Source organism: Asterias rubens, chromosome 5, assembly GCF_902459465.1.
Source record: "Asterias rubens chromosome 5, eAstRub1.3, whole genome shotgun sequence".
NCBI classification, from domain to species: domain Eukaryota; kingdom Metazoa; phylum Echinodermata; class Asteroidea; order Forcipulatida; family Asteriidae; genus Asterias; species Asterias rubens.
This window is the reverse complement of record NC_047066.1, coordinates 1870793-1897318: the sequence shown is the minus strand read 5'-3', so window position 1 is coordinate 1897318 and position 26526 is coordinate 1870793. Positions and strand designations below refer to the sequence as shown.

The window sequence follows — 26526 nt, the reverse complement described above, 5'->3', positions numbered from 1 at the left end:
CCCTTTGCAAAATGAAAATGGCATGTCCTCTCAAAGATCAAATTTCAGTCCTGGTGTTCGCAACACAAGATCTGCAACTTCATGAAAGGTTCATGTTGTCATCCGTTACAATTTCCAAAATAAAAACATTTCATTCATCCAATCGCCGTTCCAGAGTTGTGTTTTGAGCGAGTTGCGAGAGGGACCAGTTTTCTGGAAGCGAGGTTGCAGAAAGCCAATTTTGGTCCAAATACAGCACAACCAATGTGCAGTCTAGTCTAGTACCCTGCATTTGACCTTGCGTTTTTTTTTTTATACATAAAATGGCTCATAATCAAAAGTTGTCACAACTCTTTTAATGTTCGGCTCAGCACTGGTACCTCTATACCTACAGCTGGTTGGAGTAACCAGTTGTTATTGAGCGACCCTCTAACATGTCATGCCCCACAAGGATGACCTACAATATTGTCACAGTTTGTTTTGTAAAGACTTATTACAATAAGCCTAGTTTTGTCCCACAACTATTCTGATCAGTCTGTTCTTTAAGACAGTGTAAGCCAGGGATGCGTTTTCGCGGTCATAACCAATAACTGTTTCAGTTGAACCTGACATTGGTTGATCACTGGCCATTGACTGAAACCAACGAAAACCCACCCCATGTGTCCCCCATCGATGTCAATCAGAGACTTTTGAGACGCTAGTGGCAGCAGACATAACGATCTTTTTTCAGGACTCTGAGCATGCGCGCACATGCTCAGTATTGTGCGGGTATGGTCTGAGCACGCACATTGCGCACTACTGGGGAGAACTGTGAAAAAATACCGTCCAAAAGTCTCCCATTGGATTCAATGTTCATGTATTGTACCAAAGTAGAAGCTTGCATTATGGTTCTGGCATTAATTGCGCTAAGTCTAACCACTCATCATAGCTTCTGTATAGCTCCTCTATAAGCGGGATATTACATGTAGATTGTTCCTCTACCTACAGCTTTAGCACAATGAGCAACAAAATCAACGCCTTATAAATTGGTATAAAAATGGCCAGCATTTTCTAAGAACAAGCTTCCAAGAAAATGTAAGCAAGGTTGCTGCATTACTGGGTGAATGCCACAAATTATGCATCGAGTGTGCACGACAAAGACCTACATGCATTGAGGCATAGACACACTTACTACTGCTGTTCAAACCTACTTTCTCTTTTGTCAACTTTTAGGTGACATTACAAAGAAAGGTTATCATTTATAACTCGCAACATCAACTACACGTACATTTGTTCTTGCCAATGAGAACAATGTCCTGCTGTCAAACACAGTATGGAAATCTGATCATGTGATGCAACCCACATTTCTGATTGGCTGGCCATCATTTATGAATGGTAACAGACCAATACCAATCTGTTACACTTTACCAATCATCCTACCAAGTGAAAACAACGTTTCACATTTATAAGTGAAATTTGCAAAAACCCTTCCGCCCAACAAACTAACGCACAATCTAAAATTAATGCAATCATTTTAGGCACTGTCATATCAATAGGAATGCTACAAATGGACCAAAACCCTCTTTTGTTTCGTCGTCTGGTTTCACACCGCAGACGATCACTTTTGTTTATTTCAACCAATGAATGCTTTTCCAGCTTTAAACCTTGGCCCAAGGTGAAAAGTGAAAGTTGCCAAAACCCTTCTGTCCACCAAACTACCGCACAATCTAGATGGTTCCTAAAACAATAATGCAATTATTTTCGGCATTGTCATATCAATAGGAATGCTACAAATGGACCCAAAGCCTATTTTGCTTCGTCGTCTGGTTTCACACCGAAGACGATCCCTTTTGTTTATTTCAACCAATGAATGGTTTTCAGGCTTCAAACTTTGGCCCATTTGGCGAAGGCCCTGATCTCTTTTACAGGTACATTCTGTTGAAGAGCTTTTACTCTCAGATTGCGGTCGTTGGTCAGCAATACTACGTCACGATACAAGCGGATCGGTGCATCTGCAAAGGTAAATAAATAAGAGTATTTGAAACTTAGTTTTGGAGTATACCTCCTTCTTTTGGCACCAAATGTTCTTTGCTGACACATCTAGCACAGAAAGTCAATGCTGATCTGAGCGGGGCACCAGCCACAACAGTGTAAACTTAAGTTTTTTTGGGGATTTTGGCTTTCTACCCTGTTTCTGCTAAAGCAATATTGTTCTGTGCTTAGCAAGTTTTTGTGCAGGCTTTATGAAATTGGCTCTTGGCAGCAGAGTGTGGGTTTTGAGTCCAGGGCCCAAGTTCATAGCGCTGCTTAACGGTAAGCAAATTTGCGTGCTTACTGTAGCAGAAAAATTTGCTTAAGCCTTAGCGTATTTCACAGGTTAGCAGAAAAATTGGGCGACCATATTGCATGCTTACCGTGGATTTGCATTGTGACGTCATTTATTTTCGTGCGGTAAGCACCGAAAGGTTAGCATGCCTTTTCGTGTGCTTACGGTTAGCAGCGCTATGAAATAGAAATTGCACAGTAAGCACAAAATCGGCCGCTAAGCAGCGCTTTGAAATTGGGCCCGGGTCTTGTCATTTAGGAAGGAACTAGCCGTCTATAAGTTACAAACCTTTATCTGTTGGCATGAAGTCCTTGGCTCGGTCATCAATGTAATGAAGACAGCATCTCAAAATCAGGTCATCATTACATACCTTCAAAAACAAAAAATACCAATGAAAAATTGACAAAATTTTCGACAACAAAAGTTTTGATCGCCATGTACAAAAGTAGAAAATGCAACTTAGAAAACAATGAAGCATGTTTTTTATATTTATTAATATCATTATTTTCAATATGCAACAAAGAACATACATTGAACCAATCGATTGTTGTTATCATAAATTTTTTAGATGTATACAATAAAACATTTATGTGTAAATTTCATTTAAAAAAGCAAAAGTGTTTTTGAGATATTGCCGAAAATCAGGAGCGATTTAGTACTCGCAAGAAGAATAATTCGTAATTGGAATACACATTCTGAGAAACAGTAACGTTTCTCAAATTCAAATTTTTTGGGGATACGAACTTATATCTTTTTCCATGACACACAATCTTTTGAGGTGAAGTGATTCTCAAAATGCTTTATATTATCGCAAGCTGCTGTAGGTTTTACCTATCGTAGACCTTTCTCTCTAAGATTGACTTTCTCATTTACAGACAACTCTTTGTACTTTGTGAGATTGAGATCCAACCCACCTTGAAGTCTACCTCTTCGCTACGGTACGCTATCGTGTCCAGCACGGTACCCTTACTCGTCAACGCCCTCAGGTATTTATTCCTCTGCTCAAACTTCTCCTCCAGACACAAGATAGCTTGCTCCGCCCCCTCCTGTACCTTACGAGCGTGACTTTGATCCTCGTACTGGTTGTCAAGGCTACCTTTGGACAGGCCGTCCAATTCATTGATGACTGCAGAAGAAAAAAACTAAATTTAGTAGATGTTGCCTCTAGCGACTGGGTAATCTCAGTGGTCTATTTGGTAAGACATCTGCTCTAGAATTGCAAAGTACATGGGTTTGAATCCCATCCGAATAATATGCCTGTGATTTTGTTTTCACAGAACTGGGTTAAGTGCTGAGTATACAGTGCTGACACACATTGGTGTAAGGGTAAAACAAAACCAAAATTAATAAAAAAAACAGAATTTTCAACTGCTTTGAAATGTCGATCACTGAAAAAAATTTAACAACAAAACTGGAATGTGTATTGGGCTTGATTACACTTATATTCATCTAAAGCTGAGTTTTCAGTATTACCATGGTGATTTGTACTGTTACATCACACTTTGCTTAGCAATTAAGAATGGTTAGCAGTTAAGATCAATGTAAGCTCTTTGTAAAATTGGCCCCGAAGAAGTTCATGATTTATTTACATGAAACTTCTTTTGAGTAGAGCAAGATTTTTAGAGCTGGGGCCGATTTCACAAAGATCTAAGATTGATTGTAACTGCAAATCCATCATAGTTGCTAAGTTAAGTGTGATGTCACAATACAAATCACTATGGTGATACTGAAAATTTGTCTTGCGATGAATATTATTGCTTTGTGAAATTGGCCCCAGGCTTGACACAAAAAGTATCAAAGCTCTTCTCAGAACGAACGGTACTTCCACAACATGCAAAGCTTAAAGGAACACGTTGCCTTGGATTGGTCGAGTTGGTCTTTGAAAAGCGTTTGTTATAATATGCATATGGGTAGAAAGATGTTGTAAAAGTAGAATACATTGATCTACACAAACATGCCTCGAAATTGCGCGGTTTTCCTTTTACCTCGTCGACTAACACGGTCAGCCATTTATGGGAGTCAAATTTGTGACTCCCAAGAATGGCCGACCGTGTTTGTTCGCACAGTAAAAGGAAAACCGTGCAATTTCGAGGCAAACTTGTGTGGATCATTGTATTCGACTTTTAAAACATCTTTCTAACCATATGCATATTATAACAAACGGTTACAAACGCTTTTTTATAGACCAACTCGACCGATCCAAGGCAACGTGTTCCTTTAAACCATCACGACACTTTATAGTTATGCACAAACACATTTTCCCAAGCCTGCTGCCTTTTGTATGAAGCTTACCTACAAGGGGTATCACCAGTTTATATTTCCTACATGAGAGTAGAGATTGAATCTCAGCCAGATGGTCAATGAATCCGTTCGTGTCAGGTACCAGGTATAAGGGTCTGATCTCCAACTCTAATCCTCGCTGCTGGCGGTGGATATCCATCGTAGCCTGTAAAAAAAAAAAAAAGGGTAATTTCAATGAAAATATCAGTCTGGCGAAACAAGCCAACACAGGCCAACAGGGGCAACATTTTCACAAATAAGTTGTTTGTAAATTTACATGCCAAAATATGTCTTACTTTATATTGAGAACTTCCTTTCTAATAAATATCATAACAAAAGGGTTAAAATTAGCATTGAAAGAAAATGTGACATTGTTTTTTTCAATAAACCACTCGACTTTAAACCCGTATCAAACCTGTCTCTGTGCTTGTTTCTGTTGTTGTTCCTGCAGCACTCGTTGTAAGTCTTCTTTCTTCTGTCTCAGCCCACTGATGTCTCCTGAACCATCTACAGACTCTTCAGGCAGCTCCTCCTCATCGTCAAAATAACTCTCCTCGAGAATCACATCATCGTCCTCCTGGAGAAAAATAACACAAATGAGGGAAATTTTGGAGGCAGTTCTAAACCTTTTGAAATATGCAGCGCCAGTGGAAATATTTTAAGAATTTTTAGAGAATGGGTGGACGAGTTTCTTAATTCTTGTGTTTAATATTAAACAAAAATAAAAACGAGGATCATTCTATATGTGAGTTACTTAAAGCCAGTGGACACTATTGGTAATTGTCAAAGACTAGCCTTCACAGTTGGTGTATCTCAACATATGCATAAAATAACAAACCTGTGAAAATTTGAGCTCAATCGGTCATCGAACTTGCGAGATAATAATGAAAGAAAAAACACTGTTGTCACACGAAGTTCTGTGCGTTTAGATGGTTGATTTCGAGACCTCAAGTTCTAAACTTGAGGTCTTGAAATCAAATTCGTGGAAAATTACTTCTTTCTCGAAAACTATAGCACTTCAGAGGGAGCTGTTTCTCACAAGGTTTTATACCATCAACCTCTCCACATTACTCGTCACCACGAAAGGTTTTATGCTAATAGTTATTTTGAGTAATTACCAATAGTGTCCACCGCCTTTAAAACAAATATTACGTGCGTTTGTTCATGCATTGTCGCAATATATAATCACTCTGTGAAAATATGGCTTTTCCATTTCAGTCAGTGAAATCTGGATTTCAACACCAATCTGGCAACAGCCAATATCTCTCATACAACCATTGGTTTAACGACCGTGATTATGAATTGCAAAAATAAAAAACTAAGCGGATCGCTGATGACAAAGCCCCTTTATTTTGTAAATCAAGACGAGTCACTGGGCTGAGTAAACCAAAACCAATAACTGATACTCAATAATTGATAATCAATTGCCGCCGATGTTTACCTGGTCCCTTGCATGTCCAGGTTCTTCCTGTGGTATGGGCTCAGGAGCGATGGACACATAGCATTTATTGGTCACATCGTACGCCATGAGTGGAGTTTCCTGTCCGCAGGCGTACTCTCCAAATAGCAGAAGGGAGATGATACGAACACAGTCCATTGCTTCCAACTATACCACACAACAGGGAATTAAACATGGATTATTAATGTAGATTCAGGATTCAGGACAGAGGGAATGAAAATAACACAGATCTTCTATTGTGACTAGGGTTGGGATATTTAACCGTAAACAAACAGTGAAACCCATTTCCAAATTTCCTTAACAGTTCAACAAAGCAGACAGTAAAAAAAAAAAAACATTTTCTTTATATTTTCTGCCTGTTATTAATAGTGACTCAACTACATTTTAAGTTGTCAGTTCTGAACATGGTCCCATGTTCAAATCAATTCAACTTCAATAACAGGAAATTCCTTTGGGAATCTAAAGTGGCATCTCTAGGACGATCCCTCTGCTGCTGCTTTGGTTGTACCGTAAACTTGGGTGTGATCCCTTTATTGCTATATGGCTATATGAGTATATGGCAGTTAAAGAGCCAATAAAGGATGATCTCAATATGTCAACTATTACCTTTTTATGGCCTAATAGACACCGCAGATACCGGTTAATAATAATTTTACTCTCAAAATTTGAGTCAAAAATGCACCCGGCCGCACGACTTTTTCAGCCGAGAGTCAAAAACGGCTTGTCTATTATAATGACCCTGGACGCCAGTGACGATTATCCCCAATTGGTTTTGAACATAGTTCTCCAGCTTTGGCATTTCCACACCAAATAGCCTCCACTGACGTCACGATTCCTATGTCGCGCGGGCTTGTTTGACCCCACGTTTTTCAGAAATTTGGCTTGGAGCGTTCTGGAGAAAAACCCATTTTTACCATGTTTAACGTGAGGTAAGAGACTCGTTATATTTTTTATGATTCCTGGATGGACTGCAGCTGTTAAAAACTGTAATATCTATATATTTGAGATCATCCTTTATTGGCTGTTTAACGGTTGTATGGCTTCTGACTGATGTCCCTCGAACAATTATTTTGAAAAAATATGGAAACTACGGAAAGGCTCAGTTGGTAGAGCGCTGGCATGTTTATCCAGAAGTACAATTACTTGTTGTTCCCCAAAAATGTTTTTTTTTGAAAGACTGTTTTAGAGTTGCTTTTATTGAACAAAGATATTGACTGACAGGGAGACAGCCAACATAGGGCTGGATAGCTCAGTTGGTAGGGTGCCAGTACGTCAGATCCAGTCGTTGGTTCAAGTCCCACTCCAGTCCATTTGTCTTTGTTCAAACCTCAAATTAATTGTTTGTTATAGATGTACCTTGTCTGTTTCTTTGGATACATAGACTGGCTGTAGAGGGAGAGCTAGCAGCGGAACGAACCCAGAGAGCTGAACATCCTCAGGTAGTAAAATCTCTTGACATTCTACAGAGTCATGACAAGATAAAGAAGATATTTATTTTGTTTTTTTACCCATACACCGATGTGTGTTAGCACTGTATACTCAGTACTTCCCCGAGTCCTGTGAAAAAATATCACAGGCATATTACTCGGGTGGGATTCGAACCCACGTCCCTTGCAATTCTAGAGCAGTGTCTTACCAACTAGACTACCGAGGTTGCCCGGTAGCTAGAGGCAGTTCGAATCCTATGTTTTGGCAGCGGGTACCGCAACGATATAATACATGTAGATGTTAAATTTGACAAAATGACAATAAACAGCTGAGGACCAGCCACTCCAAGTAGTTCAGCTGGCTAGTTCAGTGTTGAAAAACATCCCTGTTTCCTGCATTACAGACTAGTAAAACAAGCTGGTGGACTAGTGAAATGATACTGGCCAGTCATAATATCATAAATAAATACAAAATAAAAATAAAAACAAATAAAGAACACTAAATCAACAGTTGAACTGATTTGACAGCAGGGTTTTGAAACCTCTGGGTATTTCAAAGAATCATTATACAAAAAGATGAAATTAATATAACAAAGTTAATATATAAAAGTGTTGTCTTTAGAGACCCTTACTCACCATTGTCATCAGTTTTCTTGACAAACTTGACCACCGTTGTGTCAATTTGCTTGAGGGTGTTTAGAAGTTCTGCCAGGCAGGACCATACATCAACAGAAACGCTAAAAATAAAACAACAGACCAGAAAACTTTCAGAAACACTCTCAGTAAACAGATTTCCTTCTTGAGTAGACCCCTTGCTTAGTGCAAAATCCTATACATGTACCAACCCTGAGGTTTCGTGCAAATTTTTACGCAAAAAGAACAGCAATCATCCAACGATTTGCCTCCTTTTGCCTCAGTGAGGGCACTTTTTGACAGTGTGGTATGCGTGGGGGTCTTTTCTAAAATTTCTTATCCAAAATCCAAACAAGATTTCGAGGGGACAAGTGTCCGACCTAGGAGCGGAGAAATTCCGGGGATGCGATCACTTGTGGTTTGGATTTATTGCTTCACATTTAGATACAGTTTTTATTTGACGCCATTTTGTTTATTACCATTATGGAATTTCTATTTAGGAACTTATTGTACTGAGCCAGTGGTTTGTATTTCTCATTAAACTATGCCAGATGGTGGTGAAGGTATCTACACAGTTCACATGTTCATGTTCAGTTGTGCCACCATACCCAACCCTTGCAGTTGAATGGTTTCAAATTGTTGGTCAACTCCCTTGAAAATGGTACCGAGAGTAGGAGGGTTAATAATCACCTGAATGGTTTCTCGTTACAACTCGGCGATGGATTCCATAAACTTGGATGGCACATCAACCAATCAGCATAGACCTTGACACCTGGCAGTAATTCCAACAGATCATCACTCAATAACTCACGGCTATTGGAGCTTGAGTTCAGATGCTCTAAGATATTGACAAAGGTTCAACATTTATTATAAAACTGGGTTAAGGCGTGGCAAAGAGTAAGAAGGTGATTTGGGGGATTTATTGCATTTATTTTACAGAATTAGGGTAAAGCACATATTTTCATCTAAGAACATCTAAGAAGGGAACTGACTACCAACATTTTGTCTTTGCCTCCTCCGTTTCCCACACTAATGAGTAACTTTTTCTCCCTCTTCCCACCCTTGATTGTGTCTTTTCCAACCTCTTGTGGTTAAACCAACCCCTTCCCTGTAACCCCTTTGTATTCTTAAATGTTCATCCCTTGCTTTTTCGTGTGCTTTCTGCCTTTCTCTCTTTTCATTTCTTTCCACTTGACTGCTTCTGTTAGACCAGTATAGATAGTTCACACAAAACGTAAATCGGCCATCTTTACGAGCAATTCGGAACACACAACTATGCGTTGTGCGCGAGAACTGCATGCATAACGCGCATATTTCACAAAACTTGTTACCTGATTGGTTAGTAAACAGCGTGGCTGCATTAAAAAAACTGGGCGCTTGACGGGCCTGCAAGCCAAAATGCAATTTGCCCGCATAGATGGCGTCTATTGCAAATTATCTATACTTGTTCATGAGTGTTGTGTTGGCATTTAGCCTTGCAGATAGATTATGCTAGGGTTGAAACGTCAGGCCATTAAATAGATTTTTGAATAAAGTTGGTTTATCTAGACTAACCTTTGAGTAATTGGTTACATCTGTTAACGAGGAGACCAAACATATCCAGACCCAGTTGAATTGCCTGTTCTTGAAGTAACGAACGCATATCATCTCTGGAGGATTCATCTAAAAATTAAAAATAAAAAGTATCAATCTACGCCAACAACATGAGGCCTTAGATCGAGGCCTTAGATCGACTTTGATCTTGTCAAACAAAAACTAAATACTTTGATTGTACGTGTAGCGTTTTGCTATATAAATGCTTTTTAAAGGCAGTGGACACTATTGGTAATTACTCAAAATAATTATTAGCATAAAACCTTTCTTGGTGACTAGTAATGGGGAGAGGTTGATGGTATAAAATATTGTGAAAAACGGCTCCCTCTGAAGTGCCATAGTTTTCGAGAAAGAAGTAATTTTCCACGAATTTGATTTCAAGAGCTCAGATTTAGAACTTGAGGTCTCGAAATCAAGCTTTAAACGCACACAACTTCGTGTGACAAGGGTGTTTTTTCCTTTCGTTATTATCTCGCAACTTCGATGACCGATTGAGCTCAAATTTCCAGAGGTTTGTTATTTTATGCGTATGTTGAGATACACCTACTGTGCCGTCTAGTCTTTGACAATTACCAATAGAGTCCAATGTTTTTAAAACGTAGTGCTGATTTATGGGCAAAATTCAAAAGAAAGATACAACAAAAGTCATACGTGAATTTTTCAACTGAATACAGTGTCTACTTGCTGAGAGAACAGCAGCCAGCTGTCACCGTAACTCACAAGAACGTTGAAACCATCCAAGTTTAAAGAAACTGTCCAAGACACACTTGATATTGCCTGTATTCAGAAACGACCTAGTGTACATGTACCTGCCCGTGTTGTGTGCAGCAAACATATTAACAGCCATAACCTGTATTGCAAAAACGCACCCGAGGCAAGTTTTTCCCATGATGCACTGAGAAAATGGCCCCTCTTGGACAAACTATAGAGGGCAGCTGTAATGAATATTGCCTGTATTCAGAAACTTACCCGTGTTGTGTGCAGCAAACATATTAACAGCCATAACCTGAATGAGTCTTGTGCTGGTAATGGGTGTTGGTGAATGAGATAGGAGAATATTGAACTCCTTTAAGATTCCATCCGTGATGAACTCAAAGGCCTCCATGCTGTTCAAACAATCAAAGAAATTATCAATCAAAAAGACAAAATTATTTTTTACTTTCCAACATAAAACAGAGATTAAAATGAGTTTATTTAACTTTGGGATGAACAAAGACAAATTGACTACATAGATCGTGATGAACCTGCTCTACCAACTGATCTATCTAGCACTATGTTGGCGGTCTCCCTATTTTGTCAATATCTTTGCTCGGGTTTTTAAAAAACGCCTTTATGCAAGTCGCCTGACACACAAGGCCGAAGGCCACTTCAAGGTGTGGGCTACAATTATTTTTTTCCAGAGGCCATTGCTACCTACTCCTAGGGCTGAAACAGGGTTACCCCTTTCACAGTCCATACGAATGTAGGCTTGGGTATCTTCAATTCGAAGCCTAGCCGGTAGAGCAGAAAGCACTACCTCCCCAATTTTATGTAGCAAGTGTCACGACCGGGATCCGAACCCACACCCTGCTGATCAAACACCAGTGCTTGAATCCGGTACTCTTAACCGCTCGGCCATGACACTGCCAGTCAGAAGCCATACAACCGTTAACTGCCATGTGGCAAGGGATCACACCCAAGTTTACGATAAGACATGCAGGGGATTACCTTAAGGGGGTTGCATATATCTAATTTAATATGAGTTAACTTAAGTGAGATTATTTGCCAACCAATCAAAAGTCAAACTTTGAAAATCAATGGTCAATCTAGTAAAAGGTGGCCATTAGTTACTTAGAAAGAGTTTCCATGTGGTCTAAACATTCAAATTTTAAAATATTTAGGTGGTAAAGATGGAACCAAGCAAATGTGAAAGTAATAGTCTTTTGCTTCAGACCTTTTGTTTCAAACTAAGAAAATAATTGTTTTCCATTTGCTTTTGAGAAAGATGTCTCTTTGGTCATCACTGCACTACTATTGGCCCTTAAAACTCCACGGCAACTAACTCACCCAATTTTTGTGAAGAGCTTTCCCTGGACATTGAGGAAACTCAGAACAAACTTCTTATTGACCTAGTGGAGATCAAAAAAGAAACAAAAGTAAAGTTACAATAACTTACAGGGTTAACTTTCATTGCTATCAACCGAACAGGCTGCTGTGAAATGCCTTAAAGGCAGTGGCAGCAATTGGTAATTACTCAAAACAATTATAAGCATAAAACCTTACTTGGTAACGAGTAATGGGGAGCTGTTGATAGTATAAAACATAGTGAGAAACGGCTCCCTCTGAACTGACGTAGTTTTCGAGAAAGAAGTAATTTTCTACTAGATTTTAAGGTCTCGAAATCAAGCATCTGAAAGCACACAACTTCGTGTGACAAGGGTGTTTTTCACAGGTTTGTTATTTTGTGCATATGTTGAGATACACCAAGTGAGAAGACTCGTCTTTGACAATTACCAATAGTGTCCAGTGCCTTTAAAGTTTACATTTGGTTATCACTCTTAAAATTAATGGCAATAAAATCTTTTGGTTAGAAGCTTACTGCAGCTTTTCATAGTTTAACGCATTTTGAGGGACATTTCACTTCCAAGTGATTTGGATATGGAAACGGATCAATTTTTAACCCCAAATTTGAATCTCAGATAGTGTATTCCTATTAGGGGATTATTCATCCTGCATTGACATATTTTTGGTGGTATATATATATTTAAAAAAACGCGCACCTTTTGAAATGAATTTTTCACATGTTAGTTGAGTTGTATACATCTACATTTATATTGGATTAAAACAATCCAAATCCCAAAGGTATGCTTTGACATATAAGATTAGTCTTAAAGACCCTGGACACTATTGGTAATTGTCAAAGACCAGTTTTCTCACTCGAACCTGTGAAAATTTGAGCTCAACTGGTCGTAGAAGTTGAGAGATAATAATGAAAGGAAAAACACAGTGTCACACAAAGTTGTTTGCTTTTAGATGCTTGATTTCAAAAGACCTCAAATTCTAATTCTGAGGTCTCGAAATCAAATTCATGGAAGATTACTTCTTTCTCGAAAACTATGTCACTTCAGAGGGAGCTGTGTCTCACAATGTTTTATACTATCAACCTCTCCCCGTTACTCGTTACCAAGTAAGGTTTTATGCTTATAATTATTTTGAGTAATTACCGATAGTGTCCACTGCCTTTAAGTCTTAATGAGTTAGGCCCCAGGCACCCTTACCTCAACCGGGGTCATCCTCTTCAGTTCAGCGTCTGAATCATTCTCATCATCTTGTAGTTCGGATCCATCATGGCTGCTTCCATCCGTAGCAATCCAAATCTCCTTCCTTGTCGATGTGGAATCTTCCTTGCATCTCCTTCCGCCTCGTCGTTCACGGCTCTTTCGTCTCCGATCATCCTCTCTGGAATTCTCCTTCTCAAGCTTGGCTTGGATCTGGGCTTTCTCCTTATGCTCAATCTAATTAAGTTTCAATGAAGGCAGATGTCACATGAGGTATGTTTCATACAGCAAGAACCTTTGTCTACAGGTTTCCTCAGGCTTACAAGCTACGCTGATTAAGTTCACTTATGAGGCATCCTTGGTTTCATTACCAAAAATATGTTAAAGACAGTGGACACTATTGGTAATTGTCAAAGACTAGTCTTCACAGTTGGTGTATCTCAACATATGCATAAAATAACAAACCTGTGAAAATTTGAGCTCAATCGGTCAACGAAGTTGCGAGTATTAATGAAAGAAAAAACACCCTTGTCACATGAAGTTGTGCGCAGTCAGATGCTTGATTTCGAGACCTCAAATGTTTTTGGAATTTAAGTTATAACACATTTTTAGCCGAGTTTCCACATCATGTTATTTTTGGAAAGACAGTCATATTCAAGTTGAACTATCACTTTAGCTTGTACACAGTTAAGTGTACAATAGATTTAAAATGAATCTACAGTTAAGCGTAGGTTTGTAAAAAATAATCTACACTTTAATCAATAGAGTGACATCACAGAAATACTTTTAATACCAGTAAAACATTGGTGCACAACATCCCCAGTGGATTATTCTCAAAAGCAATAGTTAATTTTCTCATTAGTAGGAGGTAAAATGCTATCTCTTATAGCACCCTTTTGGTCAATCAAAACTTTCAAATGATTGCTAGAATTCTTACATGAAGATAACCATACAATCACCTGATCCTAAATACTATACAATAATTTCACACATTAATTATGTACTTCTTAAATGCTAATAATGAAGGAGGGGCAGCCAACATTTGCATATTGCGATCAAGGAGATTGTATAAAATAATCAAATAATAAACCACAAGGGAAACTGACTGGGTACATTTTATAAATGATTTTGGGTTGAACAAAGAAAAATGTCAAAGGTCGTTGGTTCAAATCTCGCTCTAGTCAATTTTTCTTTGTTCAACCCAAAATCATTTATAAAATGTACCCAGTCAGTTTCCCTTGTGGTTTATTATTTGATATCTGATATAAAAAGTCGCATCCCCTTAAGGTGATCCCCTGTCTGCCGCTTCCCAGGTTGTATCGTTACCCGGGTGTGATCCCTGGCTACATGGCAATTTGCGGTTGAATGGCTTCTGACAGGCACCCCCCTGAACAAAGATATTGACTAAATAGGGAGACCGCCAACATAGGGCTAGATAGCTCAGTTGGTAGAGCGCCGGCACGTTAAACCGGAGGTCGTTGGTTCAAATCCCGCTCTAGTAAATTTTTCTTTGTTCAACCCAAAATCATTTATAAAATAATCAGAGAGACAATAAGATTTACATCCAACATAACAGGGGCAAAGTTTCCATGATCAGGGAGACTGTCAAATGTGTACATCTGAACATGAGTAAGATTTTTTTAATGTTCTGCAGTAACATTGAGCGTTGGCAGCTCTGCATGATTGTTAACTTCAAACAAGGAGTTTCCAGCCAGAGGATGCCAAACAACAAACCAAAATTCTTCTGTCTTAAAATCACCATGATTTAAACAAGGTTATTTCAGCCTGAGGTTGCCAACCATGTAATTGTTTTTAAAAAATAAACCAATTTCGGAAAATGAGCAGCCAATTTAACCACCAAGCTATTCTATTTCGCGCAAAATCGAATGCTACTCAAAAGGGTCATTCAATTTCGTTTTGGGATTAGTCAAATGTAATGTTGCGTCATTCGAATTAACAAAATAATCATTCAATTTAACAATTCATCAAAGCAGCATTCAAATTCGTAGACGCTTCTTGAGGCGTGTGTGTCACGAAAAAGAATGACGCTACACTAAATTGAACAGAGTGCTAACGGAATTTGACTCGACCCAAAACGAAATTGAACGGCCGAATTCTTAATTTGAAACGCAGTAACAACTGGAGAGGCAAAACAGCTTAAATTCGAACGCATGAAAATGAAATTGACTGCTCATTTGCCGAATTTGACCGAGAAAACCTATAATAATATAAACAAATTCTATTATCTTAAAATCTCAATGACTGGAGAGGGTAACCCTCTCATGATTGGCACTTCACAAAAAAACCCAGGGTTGAGGAATGAGCACAATTCCATACCTTTCTTCGGATCTCCTCAAAGAGTGACATGAGGCTTTCTCTTGCTGTCAGGAAAGGATTGCTGGCTGCCAGGCTACGCATATAGTAGTACACTGCATCCAGTTTCCGCCTCTAATACAGAGTAATATGTAGTATCAAGTATTCAATGAAAGATCAAACTTGCAAGAGAATAATGAGAGAATATTGAAAGAAGAAAAAACCCATGTTGCACAAGTTTGTGTGCTTTTGGATGCCTAATAAAAGGCTCAGGCCTGCAGTCTTTCAATATTTACGTGAGAAATTACCTCTTTCTCAAAAACTACCTTACTTCAGAGGGAGCCGTTTATCACGATTAGCTCTCCATTGCTCACTACCAAGTAAGTTTTATGCTAATTACCAAGTGTCCAGCCGTCGATTTCACAAAGAGTTAGGACTCGTCTTATCTTACTCGTCCTAACTTAGGATTAATCTTAAGGTCTGCATGCTTCAGTGCAGGGCTAGGACTTGTCCTAAGTCATAAGATTAATCCTAAGTTAGGAAGAGTTAGGTGAAATCGACGGCAGAGCCTAAAAGTACTGTAAGCTGGATTGAGGTATTTGTTTATCATCTTACCGTGTACAAAGCAAGGATGGCAAGCTGGTTGTAAGGTCTACCATTTCTGGGCGCCAGATGTTGAGCTTTGAGGTACCAACTGAAATAAAAATGAACAATTTTACAAATCGATTTTTCAAACACACCTGTAATTAACTAGGAAAAATAAATACTGTTTTTTTTTTTACTTTGTTGAAGTAAAAATGTCAAATTCAGCGTTTATTCTAAAAGATTAAATTTTGTTATGAGATATCGCCAAACATCACAAGGCCAGTTGACCCAATTGACCTAAATCAACTGTCACCAGTAGCACATTGCCATCTACTCCTGGGGCTAAAACAGGGTTACCCCCTTCACAGTCAGTAAGGATGAAGGCATGGGTATCAATACCACACACTAAGAGCCTAGCTGCCAACCTTCCCAACTTGTTACGACGCAAGGCTTAGTGCCTCGCTTAACTATAAATAGATAATAACCCTGTGTCACACACTATTTGTTTTCTTCTTTGTTTTCTTCTTAAAATACTTGTGTAAGAACTTTGTGTCTTTATTGAAATTATGCTCAACTATTACAGAAGAAACGGGAATGCCGTTGTCCGTTTCACGAGCTAAACACCAACCAGGCCTGTATGCCTTGTTTTTAAAAGGGCAAGGGCACCAAGGTATTTTCCTCCTTGGTAATAAAGGGCAACCTATGAGGAAATTGTTAATTTCTACTGGACAATTTCAAGGGAACCAAGGCAATGACCATGGGGCATGAAGGCACTCGCCTTCGTTTCCCAGTGACGTATCAGGCCTGCCAATCTTTAACGTGTTTGTTTCTATGTTGGGCTGTTGGGTTGGAAGACGTCTTAATCCTAATTAATGGTGTGCTTACCCTCTTGCTTTTCCATAATTAGTGGTCTCGTTGGTGAGTTCCTTGTAACGAGCAATGTCACCTAGTGCTATCATGCATCGCTGAGCACTGAGTAAGGCTAGCTTGACCTGTCGACATAAACACAAATAATAAATGGCTCTTGCCCTCGGGGATATTTTGTTATTAGTTGAAGTAATAATAATAATAATAATAATAATAAGAACACTTATAGTGCGCTGGTATCCACCACAAATGATGCTCATGGCGCAAGAAGTGTCTGCTCTTTAATGCAAAGGGGCTCTAATGTCAAATTTAGTTTTGCGATCTACTCATTTTCCAATAGATAGAGTTCCTATGAAAGAGGGGGAAACATTAAAAGTCTATAGCCTTGGGTTAAAACGGTGTCACAGGAAAAATTCACATCAAATGTTGAGAGGAAACCGCTGAAAAACCTGAGTAAGGCTAGCTTGACCTGTTGACATTATCACAAATAATAAATATCTTGTGTCCATGGGGATATTTTGTTATTAGTTGAAGTGTCTGCTCTTTAATGACGCAGGGGCTCTAACGTCAAATAAATTAAGGTAAGGTAGCTTGTGTGAGGGCAAGGTAGCTTGTGTAAGGACACGGTATGTGTAGCTTGTGTAATGATAAGGTAGCTTGCTTAAGGGCAAGGTGGCTTGTGCAAGGGCAAGGTAGCTTGTGTGAGGGTAAGGTAGCTTGTGTGAGGGCAAGGTAGCTTGTGTGAGGGTAAGGTAGCTTGTGTAAGGACATGGTATGTGTAGCTTGTGTAATGATAAGGTACATGTAGCTTGCTTAAGGGCAAGGTGGCTTATGCAAGGGCAAGGTAGCTTGTGCGAGGGCAAGGTAGCTTGTGTAAGGGCAAGGTATCTTGTGTGAGGGCAAGGTAGCTTGTGTAAGGGCAAGGTATCTTGTGTAAGGGCAAGGTAGCTTGTGTGAGGGCAGGGTGGCTTGTGTGAGGGCAGGGTGGCTTGTGTGAGGGCAAGGTGGCTTGTGTGAGGGCAAGGTGGCTTATGTGAGGGCAAGGTGGCTTGTGTGAGGGCAAGGTGGCTTGTGTGAGGGCAAGGTGGCTTGTGTGAGGGCAAGGTGGCTTGTGTGAGGGCAAGGTGGCTTGTGTAAGGGCAAGGTGGCTTGTGTAAGGGCAAGGTGGCTTATGTGAGGGCAAGGTGGCTTGTGTGAGGGCAAGGTGGCTTGTGTAAGGGCAAGGTGGCTTATGTGAGGGCAAGGTGGCTTGTGTGAGGGCAAGGTGGCTTGTGTGAGGGCAAGGTGGCTTGTGTAAGGGCAAGGTGGCTTGTGTAAGGGTAAATATCTGAGCAATTAATTAAATCAAGTCTAGTTCTTACCGTTCTTCTTGGTTCTTCACGCAGTGGATCCAGCCCGGTACGGGACTCTAACCTAAAATCGTATGTGGATTCTAATTTTTCTAGAAGTGCATTGTAGAACTCATTGCCCTGTAAAAAGACACAAAATGCAATCCATGATATTTCTATTTTTACCTGGTGAAGATAGTTGAGAAACAGACAAATAGGCTAGCTACAGAATTAAAAACTATGTCCGGAGTCTCTTAAAGTACTTAAAAGTATTTAAAAGTACACTTAATGCAATGGGTGTTGAGTTTGAGTCTCACAAATATCTTTCAATCCTGCTGAGTATCGCCCACAAAACAGTAGAGATAAAACTTCTCTAAGTGTTTTGATCAAATGAAACAGTTTAGATGATAAATCTGTGCTCTCATTTGTATAGATAGTCTCCTCTATTTTTGATTCAGGTCTTGTTAATAAAATCCTGGTCCAGTAAAGATTCTGAGCTAACCCCAACCCCCTCCCCCCACTGCACTCTCACCACTTGTGGATGATCAGAGCATACTGAATGAAACGTTGAGTTTTCAACCACCCTTTCTTTTCAGAAACAACACTACTCAAAAGAAATTTCCAGGTTAGCAGTGAATTTTGGCTTGTGCGCATACTCCACACTAGTAGGCATTCTGCGCTTACACAGCTAGCGCAGAAATGGTGATCTTAAGCGCAGAATTCGGCGGTAAGCAGAGCCATGAAACTGGGCCCTGATTATACTCCAATATGCAAACTTTGAAATCCTACAAATTATCAGACATACATCTTACAAGAATTTTGTATTGTAGTAATGTGCGGTTACACAACATGAAAGAGTAACAATAAACCAGTCAGGTGTGACCGGGGCGAGCACCAGCCCGATGGAAGCCCTGGCCACGCCAGTTGTATTCCTGAAACCATCCTGTGTGCCTTCTCTCCATTGAGGTCCTTCAACCGCCAAGGCTTCAGCAGTGCGACTCACTCCTTGACGAAGATGTCTCTCTCGTAATTTTCCTTGAATGCTGGTATAGGCTAAACCCCAAAGCGCCATTCACATTGGTATAATATGAGAGGCAAAATAATTAGACTATAAAAGCTGTCAGGATTTTTTTACTTACGTGAGAGAGAAGACGAAGGAGGTATGTCTTATAGAATCCAGCTTCTTCCGATTCAGTCTCTTGTCTCCGTAGTACCTCAATGATCTGATAGTATGAAGTCTTCCATAACAGCTGCTCCACATTGTGCTTGTTGCACATCTCCAGATCCAATAGGATAACACACTCATACATGCGCTCAAGTTCTTGGCTGCAAATTACAATTAAAAGCTTTTAAACCCTCATTAGTAGCTCTTAGGAGGTTCAAACTAGTGGCTAAAATTTACAAAGTAGAAAGAAGAAATCAATTATTTATAAACTCTTTTCTTTGGCAGCAAAACAAACTTTTCTTCTTTCCTTTTCATTTTATTATTATTATTATTTTTTATTTTTTTATTTAGGGGGGGGGGGGCTGAAAAATCATCCCCAACAAGGCCTTAAAGGCCCTGTCCCACTGCAGCGATAACGAGAACGATAACGCAAAGAGAACGCATTCCATTGGTTGAATGAGCGTGTGCGTATTCCGCAGGGACCGATTCAACCAGTGTCTTAGCCAGGAATTTGGAAAGTGGGAGTGCAAACTGAAAAAGTGGGAGCGCAACCTAAACTCACAACCAAAAAAAACAAACATTGTGTCAACTGCATTAACACCCAAGACATGCAAACATTGAAATCCAAAAAAGTTTTGATGTTTCAAACAAACTCTACAACGAACAAACGATGTGCCCTGAATTTCTAGAAGGAAAAAAGATCGTCATGTTTGCCGCCGTCGAGTTGGGAAAAACTGCGGAACCAATCTACAAAGCAACTGCAGAATGTATGCGGTAAAAGGTGCACTGCGCCGCGTGTCACTCAGTTACCGATACTGAAAAATCTAGAGCACGATGGTTTGTAGGATCGTGGAGATAAGATTGGTACCTAAAATAATCTGTACGAAAACGCGTGTGAATTCGCCTCTATCATACCACGCGTGCATGGATTTCATGCTGCCTGCTGATGACGGTCGATGACGACGACTGACTGTTAAAACGAAGTCTGCGTGTCTCGCTTGCGTTGTGTAATTTGCACGTGCGTTGTGTAATGTGTGGTTTGTGTGTTGTGTTTTGTGTGGTCGCAATGTGGTCAGCGTTTTCGAGGTAACTTCCAGTGATCGGCCTTAAGACCACTACAATGAAAATAAGGACAATTTAAAGTCGGAGAAAAAAAATCTGTTCGCATTGCTCTTGATTAAATCAAAAACCCAAGCAATGATCGTGCTATAGGCCCTCACAATTAAATACAATTGAAACAAAAGGTTGCAGGTTTGGGATTACGCGGAGGCCACGGAGGACATGGCCTCTGTTGGAACTGGTCTTAGCCTTGGTGTCCCTTCAATTGTTATTGTAGTCTTAAAGATTTCCCAATGGAAGTGCCCTTTTTAAAATGAAAATAGCCTTCCCTTCTCAAGGATGAAATTCAAGGCCTGAGGTTGGCTGAAAAATTGTATGCGGCATACTCGAATGTGAATGATGGCCAGTCATGACCTTTTTAAACAGTTGACAAAGATAAGTTTGACTGTCATTACAAACCTGAGTTTCAAAACCTTTTGTACGCTCTCATCACCATGGAAACGGCGTGACACTGCATTGTTGAGACTGTTCTCATATCTGACCGTGTCTTGTAGGGTCTTGAAAGCAGAATGAGAACTCCCTGATGTTTGCATAGAGCTCGGATTCGGCATTGCTGGAGCAGAGTTCGGCGAAGACCCCAAGGGGGGAAAGTTCCCTGTGTAGTTATGAATAGGTGCCGAAGGAGAACTCCTAGCTTGGGTCTGTGAGTCCGTGTGGGCTTCTACTTGCTCAGCCCATGACATGGGTTGGTTGAAACCTTGTTGAGGATAAAGCCCAGGCTGCACTTGCATGGTTTGAGCCGGGGGATAGTATGGAGAGTAGCCAGAGTGTTGAAATTGACCTCTGGGGTCAAATCCGTGTTCGTTTCCAGCACCATCGTGCTCCGGATCGTAAAACTGAAGCTCAGATGATTCTGGTTTCTTTGTAGACAAAAGAGCCGGTTTCTCGGCAGGCTTGTTGGGATCCCACAGTAGATTTTTTTTGCTGTGGCGGCCCCTATCTTTTGTTCGTTGGTCCTCCTTTGTCTGTGATGTTGGATAGTGCTGGTCGAAGACGGGTTTGTAAGGTTGATTGGAATGGGGATGAGAAGGTTGTGATGAAGGGTGATGGGTTGGTGTATTGTCGTCTGGTTTCTGAGGAATACGTATAAGTCCACCACCTAATGACACATTCTCTGATTTAGTTTGTTCCGCGCCATGTTGTCGCCTGGAATCTCGTTCATGTTGGTGATTTTGTCTGCCTGACCAACGTCTCTCCTCAGCTCTTGCATCTTCTGATTCAGATCCACCACCACTTCTTTCCTCCTGGGTGATTTTCACTTCATGAACCTGGCTGCTGAAAGTAACCGACAGTTTTGCTCTCTCTGTGTTATTCCTTCCCTCCTCGAAGTCTCTACCCCCTCTGTCATTTTGCCTTGAACTCAGCTGCTTTTTGAGATTTTGATTCTCGGATTTATTTTTCTGGGTCATCGTCGTGCCTTGATGATGACGAGAGTCTCTGTTTGAGATGGGTTCATGTGAGCGGCTTGGGTTACTCTCAAGGCCTACGCCATGAAGCCTTGAATCAATGTGTTCCAAGTCGCCATTCCCCTCCACTGGCTTTGCTGCTACTGGTTCCACAAATTGACTATTATCGCTTCCAGTTGAGCTCTCGCTGTTGAATCGTTGCCGAGATCGTCTTGCCGAGTACCTCTTGGATGAGTGAGTCACTTGAGGCCTTGGCTCCGAGCTCTGAGGTCTTACCACATCCTGGGTCAGCTTCCCTCTTGTGCTCTCCCTAGGCGGAGACACTTGAAGATCTAGTAGGGACTTCATTGCAACTTTCTGGTTATTTTCAATTGTGAACTTTTCAGGAACGTTCTGCTTAGGAGTGGGTTTTGATATCTGTTGCAAATTTTGAGTTAATCCTTTCCTTGAGGTGAAGACCATTGTTTCAATTGTTCCTTCGGATGCTAATGGCTTTGAAGTGAGTCCACCGTCACTTAGATGAGTATCTCCAACTTGTAACTCATTAAGTGGTGCAGCTTCGGCTGTAAGCTTCGGAGAAACGTACAGAGGACGTTCTGGCTTCTTTGGCTTCAAGGATTTATTGTTTGAAGGTTTATCTACAGGTGCAACGTTGGTCTTAGCATTCAATCTTGAAGATATTACATCTTCCCTCTGTTTATGTTGTTCACCGTCTTTAGAACCCCTCCTTCCTTCTTGGGGATGAGGATACCTTCTTGATTGATGGTTGCTACCCTTTCCATGTTCTTGCGTTCTATGTGAGAAGTCCTGTTTTGCAGCTGCTTGTGTCTTGCTCTGGCTAGTTGAGGATTGGTTTGCACCTAGAGAAGGTCTATCAAGAGCCTTGTTGTGAGACGATTCCTGTTTCCCAACCCAGCCTCCTCGATTACTCCGAGGGACATCTTGGCATCCCGATTTATCAATACTCGATGTATCAGAATCAGATTTGGCATTCTTTGAAGCAGCATTTATTATTTCTGGAACTCCTCCTTGAAGCTCATTTTGAGGCGAATTGATTTGTTGATCTTCTTTTGCAATTTTTCTCCGACCTTGAGGACCGAGCCATCGAAGCTGACTCTGTACCTTCGGTTGCTGTTCATCACTAACCGATTGAACGTCTGAAACTTTTACACTCTTACTTTTTTCTTCTGCTTCCTTCTGTCTATCGCCAATACTTTTTTCATGGTGGTGAGGTTTTGATTCATGGTTCCGTCCAGTTCTGTTACTGCCGCCTCTATTACTACCAGAAAATCTATCGCGATTAGCTAACTGTTTATGTTGACCCCCTTTGGATGGAAAATGCTCATGTCTAGCTGACTTCTGCTCTTTGGGAGTAATTTTGCTTTCATGTGTGGGGTGTTCTGGTTTGAGTTTTCTGTTTTGTACGTGTGAAGTTTCCTGTGATGTGTGAGTGTCTTTGGCAGGGCTCTTAGTACTTGTGTTGCTGTCTTGGGCAGCAGATTTGGCTTTTTCATCTTCTGGTCTCTTCATAAGACGAGACTGGCCGGGCTTGTAGATGGCCAGGTCTGGGCGACGGACATCTTTCTTTTGACGAGACGCCTTAGGAAACACATCATCATCAGTATCCCTGTTTGCCATATCTAATTTTGAAAGAAAGAACAAAAACATCTTTTAAATCTTTAAAAGAAAAGAATTTTGAGGTTAAGGCTCTTTGGGATTCAATCAGCATCAAATGTGGACCTGTTTCTGTAATACATGTTGCATCCACGGCAATTTTAAATGGAAGTCAGACTACACACCCCTTGTATCTTTCCCTTTTTATCATCCTTCAGTAAGGTCATGTTTATATTTTCATGGATATTGATTTCCAATACGCATGGACGATGACCAACTGATTGGAGTATTGCACAACTTACACAAACACACAAACACACATACAGCAGAAAAACGACACAACAATGGTGTATTTATGGGTAAAAACCCATTTAACCAACGAATATTGGTTATAATTTATGAAATCCCGATGTAAATTTAACATCTATTAAAAAATAAAACATGCCGTTTGTTGACATCTCAATGAAGGTTTTTTTTAAAGCCTTTACTTTAGTCTTTTCGTTATCATTGTTTATTATTATTATTTTTTTATTCAGTTTTCACTTCTGCCTTTTTTCTGGAAGTAGGGGGGCCTATGCAGTGGTAACCCGATTAGTTTTTAGGTAAAGAATAAAATTCAAAGTAATTTTAGACTTTAGTCTTTGTTAGAGCTTATTTAGGGCTGATAAGTTAGTGGCCTTAAAGCGGAAAACTCGTGTCTGTCATAAATAAATCAGTGAAGAAAAAAACCTAAATATCCTGGTGTCATGTGTTTTCAGTAGGATAACAGAAAAATTGTTCACAATCAAAAACTAAATTTGTTTTTTTCAAATCATCTATCCAATTTTTTAACAATAACACTTACACTTCATGGTGTGTTAAAATTTTTCAAGTTTTGGTTTTACGTTGCGCCATTAACAGTGCTTGTGTATGCACGACATTGGAGCAACGTCACATGTTTTCACACCTTTCATTGGTTGGTATTTTATTGAAAATTCAGAAGCTAGTATGACGTGCAAAATAAATCAAAAATATTATTCAATTACTAATTAACAAATTTAATTATATTTTTGTCCTAAGGCATTTTGGCTACTATATTAGAATCCAGAGATATCATAAGGCATGAAAGTAAAATACCCCACCCCTCCTTGAAAAACACACACTTCATAACAATCCGTTTTCCCCCATTTCAGACCAGTAATGTTTGGTTTCAGGGATAAGAAACCAATCTATGATATTTTCTCTTTAATGTAGACTTAATATTTATTACGCTTATCAGAATTTATTACAGTATTCAGTAAATCAAAAAGAAAATTGGGGGTCATTTTCACTTAAAATATTTTAATATTTTCCCCGTATTGGCACACCATAGAATCCCAAATAGTAACCACCTCACGTGATCCATCTAGTGACTAAAGCAAAATGAAACTCAATCTAGCAGATAGTAATTTTGTTTTGAACTTTTGAGGTTGGATGATGTTTCTTTGACTCATTTGTATGTTGGCATAATAATGCACTAGTGATTAGTACCAAAAGTCAATCATTTTATAAATGTTTGAGCATAACCAACGACAGGAAACTTTTTTCTCAGCATGATTAAGCCTGATGAAAATACAGACTGTGAGTAAACTGCATAGCTTCTGTCACCAGTGCAGCTTGCACAATCTCGCGGTAAACGGGAATCAAAGTTGGGGACCGAAAACATATGAGGGTCGATAACGTATGACGCTACGATACATTAAAAAAACATTCAATTCATTCAATTCAACATCATCAACGGACATGCATGACGACGGATGGGCATTCCCAGGCAGGAACCATTCCCAAGTTCAGCAGCCCCCAATACCTGCCCAAAATATCCAATGGTGAGAAAATAGCTTACCTGAACTGTTTTAAATCTAAGGCAAATCATCCAAATCTAAACCCAAAGTAAACAAGAAACATATTTACCTCTTTGATCACACGTTGATCTTCTTTTACGGTTGTTTTCAGCGCTGTTTTGTAGCTCAGCGTAAAGTTACGCGGTAATCTTCTTCGCCATCTTGATTTCGTTTTAGTTGTACATTCCATTTAAGAAATAGCCAAACTCTTTGCACAATTGAATTATTTACTTCATTAAAACCATTCTTTGCTCACTAAATTTATACCAGCTACAATTTATAAACGTGTCATAATGTGTTTGTATTATTAATTTAGTTCAAAAGGCAATAATTTTTGTTTTAACAAGTGTTCGTTGGATGGATGGAACTTAAACACCCCTAAATATTAATGGTTGAGTTTGATGTTTCCAAACGCGCTCAAAATAGCACGATCTCTGGAGGGCGCCGTGACTTTTTGGTAAACAACTTTAAACCGTACCACGTGATTAGTCTCAAATTATTTTGTTGTGCCATGTTAATTTCAAATTGGTGACTGGAAATTGGGATTCGGGTTTGGCATTCCAGCATTTGTCATAAAAATAATATATAAACAACTAAGTTTACTTGTTTGTAGCTTTGGGCCATAGAGGCGTTTGTTAGCCGGTTGGAAATAATGTTTTAAAAGTGGAACACAACGATTCACGCGATGTTTTTTTTAAATTTTTTGCAACCTTGCACGCAGTTGCATGCAGGAGATTCTGTCCCCCGGAGATTCGGTCCCCCATTTTTATTATGGCAAACTGTGTACAAACTTCTTCTGATAGCGCCCTCTGTTGAATTTCCTCCTCCTGGCCAATGTTAATTTTCCCGTATGGGGACCGAATCTCCGGTGGACAGAATTCTCTCAGGGACATTCGGTCCACTATTTTGTGTGAGTCAACTTTGTTCTATAAAATGGCGGATTGATGTTGATGTTCGAAAAGTAGAATGAGCAACTGGGGCACTAATAAATTTCCCCCCTAAATGTGTCATTATCGGTAGTGCTTCGAAAACAAAAAGTAGCCTAGCGCCCCATATAAAAATATACATGATTCGAGGGATTTGGATATTGGCCTATTCTACTCTTAAAACAACTTAACTTTCCAACAATCCAAACGATGGTGAGCCTTAAACGTCCAACCCGGGAGAAGGCAAGAAAATGGCGGACCATTAGTTCATGAAATAATGGGAAACATACAATTTTGAGGGTAGGGATGTGTGGGAATGCTACTTTTTAACCAAACTTCGCCATTTTTATGTAATAAAAAGAAGGTGGAACAAAATTGCTTGTATTATTAACATTTTCAAGATAAGGCAAA

General features: G+C 39.8%; 1 protein-coding gene across 1 annotated transcript; it reads right to left on the bottom strand.

Moving 5' to 3' along the window:
• Window positions 1-290: 290 nt before the first annotated feature.
• On the bottom strand, window positions 291-25348 carry LOC117290244 (telomerase-binding protein EST1A-like). Its single transcript, XM_033771524.1, has 20 exons — window positions 25260-25348; window positions 20710-23356; window positions 19166-19352; window positions 18060-18167; window positions 16717-16823; window positions 15862-15940; window positions 15271-15381; window positions 12934-13170; window positions 11723-11784; window positions 10646-10782; window positions 9638-9745; window positions 8774-8921; window positions 8087-8187; window positions 7380-7483; window positions 6006-6170; window positions 4980-5141; window positions 4577-4730; window positions 3199-3410; window positions 2573-2654; window positions 291-1970 (listed from the first exon to the last, which is right to left on the bottom strand). The coding sequence occupies exons 2-20, from the start codon at window positions 23352-23354 to the stop codon at window positions 1843-1845; spliced, it is 5037 nt and encodes a 1678-aa protein (XP_033627415.1). The 5' UTR covers window positions 23355-23356; window positions 25260-25348; the 3' UTR covers window positions 291-1842.
• Window positions 25349-26526: the final 1178 nt, after the last annotated feature.